The sequence below is a fragment of the Mytilus trossulus genome, chromosome 5 (assembly GCF_036588685.1).
Source record: "Mytilus trossulus isolate FHL-02 chromosome 5, PNRI_Mtr1.1.1.hap1, whole genome shotgun sequence".
Taxonomy (NCBI): Eukaryota; Metazoa; Mollusca; class Bivalvia; order Mytilida; family Mytilidae; genus Mytilus; species Mytilus trossulus.
This window is the reverse complement of record NC_086377.1, coordinates 43512746-43526752: the sequence shown is the minus strand read 5'-3', so window position 1 is coordinate 43526752 and position 14007 is coordinate 43512746. Positions and strand designations below refer to the sequence as shown.

The 14007-nt window shown below is 31.1% G+C and overlaps 1 protein-coding gene across 1 annotated transcript; it reads left to right on the top strand.

Annotated features, from left to right (window-relative positions):
• Positions 1-2441: 2441 nt before the first annotated feature.
• On the top strand, positions 2442-12602 carry LOC134717973 (uncharacterized). Its single transcript, XM_063580473.1, has 6 exons — positions 2442-2535; positions 3060-3187; positions 7012-7165; positions 10055-10294; positions 11649-11897; positions 12415-12602. Exons 1-6 carry the CDS (start codon positions 2442-2444, stop codon positions 12600-12602), a joined length of 1053 nt encoding a protein of 350 aa, XP_063436543.1.
• Positions 12603-14007: the final 1405 nt, after the last annotated feature.

Below are 14007 nucleotides of genomic sequence, written 5' to 3'. Positions count from 1 at the left end.
TAAGTCAAGATATGAAGCCGACTTAACTGTATCTGTAGTATCCTTTATCTCCAATTCGATGAGATAGATGTGTTCCACATAGTTACCAAATTATTTTAATTGTTTAGTGAAAGAACGCCATCTGTATAGCGGAAAGTAGAGTTAAAGGATATTGCTTACTTCTTATCTTTCTTCCTAGTAAGAAGTTCCTGCATGAAGTCAGCCTCAAAATAATAAAGAAACAAGTCGGCAAGTAGAGGGGCACAGTTTGTTCCCATTGGGATGCCGACAGTCTGTTGAAAAACATGTCCCCCGAACGTAACAAATATAATGCCTATCAAGAAATCAAGCATGTTGATAATATCGAGATGTTTAAGCTTTCAAAGTTGATATTGACATTAAATTGAGGTGGTCGAATTTTGGTTTTTAAACGTACATATATCAATAAGCGGGATAACAACAACTGAAATGCTACAAATGTATTTATTGATGTATAAATTTTGAAGGAATTTTAAATGTTGATATTGCGAGATGGACTTCGAAAAATCTACACTTTTCATAAAAAGTGAGCATATTGTGAAGAAAATATTTAAAATTAAAAATTAAATACAAAAGCTCATTTCAAATTGTCAAAATCGAGTAGCAATTTGAGATGAGTTTAAGATGATTACAATGTATATTCTATACATAGTGAAGAATGGATGCTGCTCATTACAATGCAAATTCAAATGTTAATATCGACGGCATCGACAACATATTCAAGAATAAGTCGACAGTTGTTTGAAATTTGTTTAAAATGCAGAATTATTGATTCCCATTTCCAGGGAAATTCAAATGTGATATCGTCAATATCAACACTACTTTAAGAAATAGACAAAAAAGACGATTCAAAGCAATACACGAAGAAATAAGAATATTTATATCAAGTCTATATCGTCGATATCGTTGATATTGATACCTATAGACGAATTATAACACATACATTTCATCAATTAAAATATAATTTTGGCTTTATATAGTTATAATTAGCAATTAGCACAATGTTTCAAGTGTACCCATTTGCTGCGATCAAATAACACTGCTTAAAATGACACCCTCAGAGTAATTTGGTTTTCGTTTATAAAGACATCTTCCAAGTCAAAATGTCTACTTTCATGAAATGATAAGCAATCACGTTTCATGTTCTTCAGCTTTGTGTTTTGACAAAGATATTTTTAGTTTCTTTAACGGCTATGGTAGGAGAAAGTTCTTTTTTTATCTGGTTATACAAAGACGGTTCTCCGTCGTTTTGCATTTGCATCAAAAGATTTTCGGATTGTTCGGACCCAATATATTGGAGTACATATACATATCTCACCTACCTTCGAGTAAACAATTTCATTAAAAGAATCAATTTTGTATAAATCTGACAGCTGTTCTAGAAAAAGGAAAAATGGATTTCCAAACTCGTTCAGCATTTTAGAAAGCCTTTGGTACTTTTCAAAGAAATCCTTTTATGTTTCGAAGAGTTTTCATGATGTCGTTCATCTATTTTAAAATGACTCAAACCACTAGATCGTTTAAATTCATCTACCAGTCTACCGACTTTAATCAATCCATCGTCTCAAGCGGATCTTTAGTGGAACAAACATCGCCCTTTACTACTGCATTATTCTGTTTGTGCGCCTGATCAATTGATATATAAGAAAACAACTTGTTGGTCTTACGTTCATTGACACTACCATTTGCAAATCCCAATGCCACCTTGTGGGTGATGTTCGTAAATAAAAGCAATTTCTCGGAGATGGATTAGTAGTCATCGAGTATAATTAATACGATCTGAACCAAAAAAATACGTTGTCATGCTTTATTTACACTGTTTGTGAAATACGATACGTGCGAACTACCGAAAGCACAAGAAGTTCTTATAGATTCATAATTGAACGTCAAAAATTAAAATGTGGTCGGTCGAGATGACTCTCTTGCCTTACACATAATCGAACGACACGGATTCATGAGCTTTATTTTCTGCGTGAAGACATTTATGATTCAAGCAAAACACACGCAGTTATCTGATGCGCATGTCTAGTCCTAGGTACATTTGAATATACATAAATCTAATATGACGTTCAGGGTGTTGCAATATCCGCTTCAGTGAAAGCACAAGTCCATCCACTTTCATGCACTATATCACCAACAAATTTTAAACAAGCCATTTTAATGAACTATCCACCAAACATTACGATAAACGTATCTTCTTAGTACAAATTTGGCCATTCCCAATGAATTTGCTTAGCCAATACTAAAGGAGCGTGACCTGCAGCTATAATTGTATTTGGCCGGGATTTTGTAAGTTAACCACGTTTTTCACCTTATCTATCGAATGCTTGAACAATTCAACTGAATGGGTGTGTGTTCAAACACTGGCATCATAGAAGTAACACTTACTTGAATAGAAGAGCATATATTTTAAGAGGAATCAAATGACGATCAAGATATGTTTACGACATTCAAATCCTCGTCTAGATGAACTACGATATACATCGGTATGCCCTGGTAGTGGGTGCAAATTACTCTGTATGTCTATAAATAGTTTTTGCATGCGCAAAATTGATAAACGCATTTGTTTCATAACTTTAAAAAATATTATCAAACCAATTTATAACATCATTAAAAATCAGTCATATATTTAACTCTATCATTTACGTCACATAAAGGGAATGCAGCCACCAAACCTGATAATTTGTTTCAGTAAAAGCAGTTCAAAGAATAATGTCTCCTGAAAAATGTACTTAGAACTGGAAAAAACAGTCATTTTTTTTTTAAAGTCATGGCCATCTTGAAAAAAAGATTTTGTTTTCATGGTCAGCAGTTTAATCATAAAAAATATATACTAATAATGCTTCGTGCTTATTTTCATGCTTGTATCATCATTTGCATATTTCTGTCGATTTTGCTTGTTAATATCTTCCACTATATATACATAATGGATTGTCAGCCTTCTATTGCCATGTTCATATATGAATGCAACTTCACAACAGGACAAAAACATCTTACATTTTAATGTATCACTTTGACATTAACATTTTCTTTTGTTTTAGATTCTGCATCATGTTATAGAAGGGAAGAATTATGGGACACCATACAGTCTTCTTCCCAAAATGATAACAGTCGGTGTAAAAACAACTGTAAAGAAGCTGATGCAAAATATCAATATAGTGGAACACGGGTAAGAATATGTTGCGTTAAATAACTGTTGCACATTAATCGTTCATGCACATGACTCATTAATTCAGTGTATTTGACCTTAACATATAATAACGTTAACCTTACAACAGGAAACAAAATACACCAGCATTACTATAAGCACTGATCCGCTGATAGTCCATAACCTTGGCTATATTGAAATCAATCAATATGTACGTACAATGTTAAACTATTTAATCTATGCGTTTGAAATCTTGCTTGTACTCATTATTCGTCATTTTGTCAGTGATGTATATCGCAACTGCATTGTTCAATGCTGACATACAACATGATATTTTGTGGATGAAAAAAGTGTTCTGATGTTTGTGTTTCGACATTTTTTAACATAATGACAATTAATCTGGAATCTTTCATTTTGCACATATTATATACTTACTAACCTTAAAACAGCGTTGCACATGCCGGAGAAAATATTCATCTATTGAAACACTGAAGCTTAATTCTATATACATTTATAAGATACAATATTCAAGTTTCAAGATCTTGGTCAAGTTTGAAATTGGAGGTTTAAATGAATGATTATTGATTCGGGATTTAAAACAAAGTATGGCTAGATAAATACAAAGCTCTAACATGCATAGCATAATAAAGTTATCGATAACATTTTAGTCATGGAAATTGCGAAGTGACGTTCACATTTTATCATTGAGTATGTCTTGTTCACTGCACTAACCGTTTGCTCATTGCCAGGCCTTTCTCGATTTTTTTGAAGATACCTTACAAATTTATCTTTTCTGTGAAAGCTTTCTATTTTCTTCGGGGGACATTTGTTACCAAAAATTTTCGGTAGGAAATGCTTGTTTGTCAAATTATAATAACCCCGGTTGAAATATTATAGTTTTCTTTTTTTTGGATTTCGAGAGCATTTGAAACTATCTAATTCTATCTGTAGCTGTTAATTAAAAAAAGCAGCACTCTTTCATGAAGATATTGGAAGGGTATATTTAAAAAAAAAAAAGATATTTGATACTGTGCGGGATTTAACATTAAAGTTCGTTGGATACCAATTTCCTTGACTTTCGTGGGTACAAGTGAACCAATATTTTAAGTCAGCGAATTATTTTTTTTTCTATAGGCTTTGTATGCATAATTTGTCAAAAACACGAAATCAATACTAGTAAATGAAAAATAGTCATAAAATTGGAACTTGAACAATCACATTTCGGGTATGCAACAACACAGAACGGTCATAAATCCCATTACAATTGTTTCAATAGTTAAATATAATAGAAAATAGCTTTTGCAAATGCTATTATTACTATGAAAATGAGAATGGTACGATAGTCAAAAACGGAACAATTACCGAACATAACCTAAATACTGGTGCATAAAGTTTTAAATAATGAGAAAAGGACGATATGAACAATTAAAAAAAGCCATAATTTAGTTTAAACATATATTATCTGCAAAAGTATTAAAATGGATAAAGATATGAACAAAGAAAAAAATATTTTATAATGACGATAACTGAAAAGGAATACATGTTATACAAAAATCGGAACCCTTTCTCTCGCGATGTTATGCTGCTGTCAGCGTAAAAATGTACTTTTAATAAAAAAAAATTAATGTATTAATCAAAGCTGATATTCAACATTTAATTTTTTTTTATTATAATGCAACTAATGCTTCCTCTAACCCAGGCAAAACGACCTTAGAACTATTAAATAGGTTCTTTAATTTTCCATTTAGCTTTCCATTAATTTTTCATCATTGGCTTATAAAGCTTGTTTCTAAAGATTGTTTATCCAGAAAACTCTCCTAACGCATGAATATTATAACCTGTTCATTTCTTTATATTGTGTTGTCAGTGTTCTGACAATGACGTTCTGTGAAATTTAAGACGTACGAGCCTACCATAGGACTTTTCCATGCATCACATGTTGTGAACAAGATAAAACATAACAAACATTTCATAAACTGTAATACATGATCGCACATCCTAGGAAAAAGTTATCTCAGAAAGCCTTGAAGGATACAAGTAGATAAATGTGACTACAATTTCAAAAATAAAGCTTGACATTTGCAGCACGCTGATTCGGGCTAAACATTCATTTCTTCATCCAAACGAAATTTAAGATTGACAATGCAATATTTAAAACAGTCACACGATACTTTCTCAGCCTTGACAATTGTCAACCAAATAATTTTATAGCAGGAATCTAGGGGTGTCAGGATTTTCAACTACACTGAGACCATCACATATTTCATTCATTTGATGTTTTGTTTCTGTATGAATCAAATTTCAAGAAATCCGAAGATATGTTTTGAATATAAAAGGGTCGATTGACTTAAAATCAGATCAAAACAATAATATAATTGTGTTTCGAACACTGCTTGCTTATACATGAACAAATTAAATATACCTAGTATGTAGTCATATAACATGTGTAAAGTGACCTACAAATAAAAGAATTTTATATTTTATTGGAACATCTTTCGACCCTTTTTGAAATATTTATTTTTCACATACTACTGGATACAATCTAACTATTATAAACAGTAATAGTGGTATACTACTGTTGCCTTTATTTGTAACATATTACAAAATGTTGATAGTCTTTGTTTTTGTCGAGCCTTCGACTATTGTCGAAAAAGCGAGAAATAATAATCCTACGTTCCGTCATCGACGGCGGCGACGGCGGCGTCCATTAATATTACCTCTGAGATTAAAGATTCTGAAATTGTAATAACTTTCTTAAAAATCTGGGATTTCTACCATACTTGGACCGAATAAAGCTTGTTCATGAAAATAAATATCAATTTGAACGTGTTTTCTTGTTCTTTATTCACTCATCTACATCAAACAAAAATGACTAATGCTATATTCAACACAAGTTTTATTTTAAAATGTAGAAATGTCAACAGTTTTTACAATAAGAGGAATAAAAACGTCAAACATATCGATTTAAACATAGGTATATTTTATCTTATTTTGCTATGAACTTTGTATACTGTGAAAGTACTTTAATTCGTGGGTATCAATTTTCGTGGTTTGAGGAAAACTTACATATTCGTGGGCTTTTAAATTCGTGGATTTTAGTTTTCTAGAAATAAAAAAAAATAAAATTAAGGACAGGTTACATTTAGTCTGGATTGAGGAAATTGCAAAGTAAACATTGATCCGTGTAAATCGTAGTGATGACACTAATTAACTCATGATAAAGTGATCAACAGATTAAAGACCATTGAACCGTTAATTAGGCCATAAACATGTCACCTAAAGAAAACAGTAACATAAACAAATACTATTAACATATCTTGAATTGTCAAATAATTCTTATCAAAATCAAACCCGGCATGAAATTATAATATGTACGAGAACTACGAGGATATAAAATGAACACTTTATCATACTAGCATATCAATACTGGAAATCTGACTTTTATCGATCAAAAATATTTGTGAGATAATTAAAAGATCAAAAGTTGTACAGTTTAGGTATTAAAGGTTAAATGGGTATAATTATGCATGCGGTTGTAGTTCTATGACTGCTATTAAAGAATTCTTAGATTTGGCGTTATTCAATATATTCTCTAGATCATATCAGTATTCAAACCTATCGACGGGGATCTCCCCATGTCTTGATTTGCTTATTGGTTGTTTTATTTCGTTGGACACTTAAATTCGTGGATAAAGTCATCCACGAAAACCACGAAAATTGGTACCCCACGAATAAAAGTACTTTCACAGTAACACTAAAGTTGTAGTTTCATTAGTTCCCTGAGTAAGACCATGACTTTGATATATATGACTTCATTTGTATTGTCATTATTTTTTATATTGCAGGTCAGATATTGCTATTGTGGGAAAACGGAACCGTCTGCGTTTGACAAAGTTGCTGATAATGAATGTACTTATAGATGTCCAGGTAACAATGAAGACATTTGTGGAGGATATGACCACAATTTTGATTATAATCTGCTTACTGTCTCAACAATAGGTGAATATCACAGAACGTGTACATTTTAAGAATGTACTAATACATTGTTATAGGTTATAGAGTCGCTGTCTTAAATACATTACAAAATATTCTATAAACCTTTTTTTTTATAAATCAAGGCACAAGTTTTAACTGAATTACAGAGAGAAACTTCAAACACAATATTTATCAACTTTGTAAAATTTTGGAAAAATGTTCTGTCAGTTCTTTTTCACCACAGCTCCTGATTAAATGAAAATAACACATTAATCGATCAAACCTTTACCACATGAGTGCAAAACACACTGTACAATATTAGTGGGAGTATACTTTTATATGACAGTTGAGCTCTAGGAATAATATTAAACTTAAGGAAAAATCTCTAACCACATTATTTACCTCATGAGTGCAAACCACACTGTACAATATTAGTGGGAGTATACTTTTTTTATGGCAGTTGAGCTCTATTAATAATCTTAATAGATAAAATAAATAGTCAATGTTTTGTTTAATGTATATCCTGATTGTTTTCTAGTACTTTTAAAGTCATAGAAATATGCCAATAAATCTTTAACTTATGTCTTAAAAAACAGCAATTGTAACGATGTTGACCTCGTCTTTAAACTTTAGTTTTGGGATTGTGACTAGCTCAACAATTTTAACACGTCTTACGTTAAGTGTAGTTTTCTTTATAAGGTTTTGAAAATACGATTAATTAGTTTTAAGTTTAACGAAATAAATCCTTGCAATTTTTCGAACTTATATTGTTCTGACAAAATACATACAAATATGCTACGCACGAGTCCTTAATTCAAATCAAGGGGAGAACCACGTAAATCTTTCATTGACATGTCTATATTCAATAAATGTTCCATTCAAACGTTATTTAGGCTAACTGTATTTAAACTCTAATAAAAGAGGGACGAAAGATACCAGAGGGACAGTCAAACTTATATATCGAAAATAAACTGACAACGCTACGATTGAAAATGAAAAAGACAAAGAGACAAACAATAGTACATAGGACACATCACAGAACGTTGAAGTAACACGATGCCACCAAACACTAGGGGTGATGTCAGTTGCTGCACAGGTGGCACCCGTCGTGTTGCTTATAGCAGAAACTACAGTGTGCCGGATGTCTTATTATGAGATAAATTTCACAAATATTATTAAACATACGGAAGAATATCAAGATACAGACGGCACTAACAATACCATGAAATAGTATTACATATCCAGATTCTTTCCAGATGTATTATTCGATATCCAAATTAAGATGAATTTCACGTTGTTTTAGCTACTTCATTAAATAGTCATGAGATAAATCTTAAAGACAAATAGTAATTTGTCAATATATTTATAAACAGTTGTATTGCACACGCATCAATGAGATCCATCTAACAAGTACATATTGTGGACGCTAATTTAATGAAGGTGATGTTATGACAACAAATGAAGTATGAAAATATTTGTTTTTAATATTTTGCGGAGGTCGAAATTACCATTCGGCCTTTGCTTTCGATACAACCTGTTTTTTCTCGAAGCCACATAGCGTGTTCGGCCGGTTCACCAACTATATAAGCAAGATATGACCAATTTCTGTGTCAGTTATAGTTAAACTTTTATTTTTGTATATGTGATTCGCAGTACATATAGACTTCAGTAAAATTGATAAAATTCTGATCTTTGAACCTAGATTGTAACTTCTATGAATGCTTTATGAAGCTGTGGTATTTTGAAGAAATTAAGTAATGTCAAAGTTGCTTGTATTTAAAGAGACAGAACTATCATCCAATAAAGTGTCTTAAATGAGTTAGTTTTAACAGGCATACTATCGGAATAATCCTAACCCATAGATATATGATATTGCACTTCAACTTCGTCAATTTTTGTAAAAACAGTGTCCATACAATATTTTGAAGAATATGTTTTATGCTGTGAGGAACACTTCATCTTTTATATAAGCTTTGGATTTCAAATATTTTGGCCACGAGCATCACTGAAGAGACATGTATTGTCGAAATGCGCATCTGGTGCAACAAAATTGGTACCGTTGATTTTATAACTCGTTAGATAAACCTAACGACTTTTTGTATGAACGATTTATTACAATACTTTCAATTCTAAATAGGTTTTTTTCAAGTATCATTGTGTATTGATCAAGTATCAATACAATGACATTACACAGGTTGTATTGTCTATAGTACATTTGTTTGCGTGTTGCAATCTATTTTGGGATATTGATAATGAAGATTTGAAGGTAGTTTTACTATCAAGATATAACTATTGACAATTAAATTGTAACTACTCGAAAGTATTTTTTATTTCAATTCGAGCTAGTTCAACTGTTGTACATTAGCGCGTTAAACGCTAGCTCTGCAGCTCATACCACATCGTTCTATTCGTATATTTTATTAATTAAAAAAATATTTGTATAACCTTAGGGGATTTGTTCAGTAGTTTCTATGTTGTTAACTCATTGTCTCCAATAAAGTATGCATTTATAATCTTACAGACACAGCTCTTGAAGAGAGATTTAACCTTCCCTCTTTATATGATAAACAAAACTGTACAATTTTACTTTTTAAAGCTATGCGTACTGTATGAATTATGTACTGAAAAAATGTATTTTAGGCAATGCAACTTTTAAAATAGAATTCGTATTTCAAGCAATTCAACTGTTAAACACAATTCATTTGAGGCAAGGCAACTGTTACAGTTTCTTTTCTACTGAGACAGCGTGCATGATTAACATGCTCATAATATCAATCCTTACCGAAGGGTTTGGCTCCTTTGTTTTATTTTTCAACTTTTCATTATTGGCAAAGATACTGATTTTCTTTGATCAATATTATCTTTTGTTTTGTTGGTATATCGTTTAGTTTTAAAAAGCAACATTATTTACAGATCGAACAACTGAAACTGTGACCACCGGGAAAAATATCCAAGAGACTAGTGCAACAGCTGTGTCTACAAGAGTCTCAGCGATGACAGAGTTCATGAACATGATAACTAGCGACACATCCTCGTCATTTTCTACAAACTTCACGCCTTTTACTACACATGATGAATCCAGTACCACATCTGGAAATGCAAATAATTATATTTCACCTATGTGGACTGAGACATCAACACAAGAAACAACAGGTATGACCCATGTTGACATAGCATTTTCTTTTTTGTCAGGGCATATAAATAGTGTAAAAACACTTTAGCTGATATCTTACACTTCTATGACAAATCTTAATAGAAATGTACATCGTTTTACATCTGTTTGTATCTTTAATGTCTATTACTCTATTGAAAGGTTTCTGTCTTGGATACATAACCATTGCAATACCTACTAAAATGTAATGATATAAGTACTACAATAACAATAAAAAAGATAATAAAAAAAATTAAAACTAAAATTATTGATGTAGTGATGCATGATTGATTGCATTTTATAAATTTACCCTTTAGTAACAGGTCCGTTGCTGAATCTCCACTAAGTTGAAAATAGCGCTCAAAATGGCAATGTTGCAAAACATTGAATTGTTTGGAAAAACTAAGATTTTTTTATTCTATAAATAGATTACTTTAGCCGTATTTTTCACAATTATTTGGGAAATTTGGGTCCTCAATGTTCTTCTACTTTGTACTTAAAAGTATTTTGATCCGAGCGTCACTGATGAGTCTTATGTACACGAAACGAGCAGCTGGCGTACTTAATTATAATCCTGTTAATTTTTTATTATTATTTTTATTTGTGTGCTCCCGATCAGATTTTAGAATTTTCATCTCTAGACCTATTCTTGCCTTAAATTTAGTTACATAAGTAGAATATGAAAATGAGTCGACCCTAATGGAATAACCTTTAGGTATTTTGTGCATCTTATGACAACCTTGAATGTGAGGGTAAACTCCATTTGTTTTGTTTTTTGTCAAGGCCTTTGTTTTTCAACTATATAGTTATTGTCTATTCTTTTTTGTTATATTCGGCTGATTTCTAGAACATCAATGATTTCATTGTTAACAGGAATATCAACTGAAACTGTAGAGGCTGTAAAAAATACAGAAGCAACTACATGTACAGTGTCCATATATATAAGAGAATCAACAACGACCAATAATAATATACTCTTAAAATGGAGGACGTATTTGACTGAACATTTTTGTTATTATACAAATGAAAAGAAAAAAAAATGTGTATCTTATCGCATTATTTATCACGTAAACGTATTTGTGCAACAGACGACCTTTCATGTATGCTATTATTGCTACTCAAATAATAAAGATAATAATACTAATATGGAAGAAAAACTGGTTATTAATCATATCAAAATTATTAAGAAAAACATAAATTTACTGAAGAAAAATAGTGGGAACTTGTATCAACGAACACAAAGTCTCAAGTCAATTGCAATTTGTAGATACTTGACATACAAGTAATCATCTAACATAATGAATTCCTATTTATTCCTAAATTATAAACTTGCTCTAAGACTTGCATATCTTTTAGCTGAACAACTGAAAATCATTGATGTCGAAGTGATCATGCCAGCATGTACATGTACTAATGGGAACGGTTTAGATGAAGAAGATATATTTCACTGTAACTATCAGGCCACATCTAGCGAGAACATCACTTTAGCGTGCCAACCTAACACAAGAGGGAGGTTCGTCAGAATTAAATGTAAGGATATGGAATCCCTTACAATTCGTGAAGTAGATGTTAACGGCGACCAGGTGAACAGCACCAATGAATCAGGTAATAAGAACAGTCAATGATATGGTACACTAGTGTATATTTAATCATGCATTATCAACGAGTAGTATTAAAAAAAAATCAAAAGGAATTATTCGAATATCGATTCCAGTTAAAAGGACATGCAGTACCCTTTGCATTGCAACTGACGTAAATTCATAAATTAATTTAAGATATCTTAATAATATCAAAGCCCCCTATTTCATTGTTCTGAACTTAAATGAAATTTTGACAGTTAGACGTTAAGTTAAATTATAAACCTATTGCATTAAGATATTAACGATGTCACATATTTATGTCTTAAGTAAAATAAACTCGCCAGTGTCCCTTTTTTCTCTCTTTTTCATCGAAATATATATCTCAACCAAATTGAAAGGTTAATGCGACAACAGTCGTAATCAAAGTCTACGTGTATATGTAACCGGTAGATATGACATCCACGGCATGTGCCTAATATTAAGATATTGTTTCCATATTGTCTCAAAATACTTCTAATAATTGATAAACATATCTATTGTAGGTCAATCAAGTACTGCTTATGCATGTGGCCATTCCAGGTATGGATTTGTCAGTCCGATCATAGGGACATCTGTAGCGAGCAGTTACATCGATTGTACAATAATGTGCTTCACAATTACAGCCTGTGCTGCTGCAGAGTATGATAAGGACGCAAATGTCTGTACACTGAAAGGTGAATGTACGAATTAAACTCAGTAATATGTGTCAGAAGATAATGACAAACGTGTATTGTTCTTTAAAAAACAACATTGAATGGTCACAAACTATTTTTTCCCAATTTTAAGCACTTTATACCCTTTTTAGCAATTTTATGCTGTACTTTATATATAAGAAATTGTTTTGTAAAATAATGAATTTAAATACAAGTAGGCATAGTATGCGGCTGATGTTGAGGTTTTGTTTAGTGAATCGGTTGGGTTTTTTTTTTGGTAATAAAGACCAGTTCTTTTTTTTATAATATAACACCAAATAATGTGATGTAATATGAAGAATCGCATTTGTTATTTTTTATACAAAATGTTATTCTATATTAAATTCCATGAAATTTTACATGTTTCACTTGTTCACAGATATTCATGTCTATGGTTAATTGCGACAGGGTCAGGGGCAACGTCTTATAGCGACATCTTTATTGAAACATGAACGTCATTATATAGTACAATGTTGTTACTTAAGACAATTAATTATTTCATTAAGACATATCGGCATCAATTTTAACATAAAGGACAACCCAGAAGGTGTTTCTCTATCAAAAGTAAAATTTCAAAATACTAAACTACCAGGAAAATAAAAAGCTCAAACACATCAAACGAATGAGAAACAACTAACTGTCTAACAACCTTCAAAAACCTAACTTGGCATATGCATTCTATTTTGTTAGAAATTGTGGATTAAACCTGGTTGTATATCTAGCTAAATCTCTCACTTGTACTGAAAGGCAGGGAGTAAAAGGCACACAATAATTCTGTTATGTTTGCTATATATGTAGGATCTATTTTGTATGATATATGTTCTTCTTTCTTTTGTGTTTTTTCTGATTAAGTCTGAATTAATGGTTCTAGAATTGCACAGTACGAAAAGTATTTACTTTGGCTTAAATATGTGTGACTAAGCTAAATAAATATATGTTGAATGCATATAATTTTTAAGATTACAGATATTGCAAAAAACAATAAATGTAAAAGTTGCTACTCTTTGTAATGCTTTTTGATATTTAACGTTTAGTTATTCATGTTTATACCTGGTCTATACACAAGCGTTTGGTATTACTATACGTTTTAACTTATTCTTTGAACATCATTTTTTTTTATTTTGTAAAAATATTACCTCCTCCATTAAACTGTATACCTAACAATAAAATTAATTACCTCTACATGTGTATTATACTATGGTAAATGGCGTTTTTTCCCAAAGTAACTATTGTTTTTTTTTTTTTTTAAATATATCAATATTTCATAGCGGAATAATATTGTTATTTTAATTATTCATCCCTTTTTGTATTGATTTTGTATTAACATTGTATCATATATCAAATTTATTCAGTGTATGTTCAATTTTGTTAATATGTCTGTTGAATGAGTTAAGCTATTTCAAT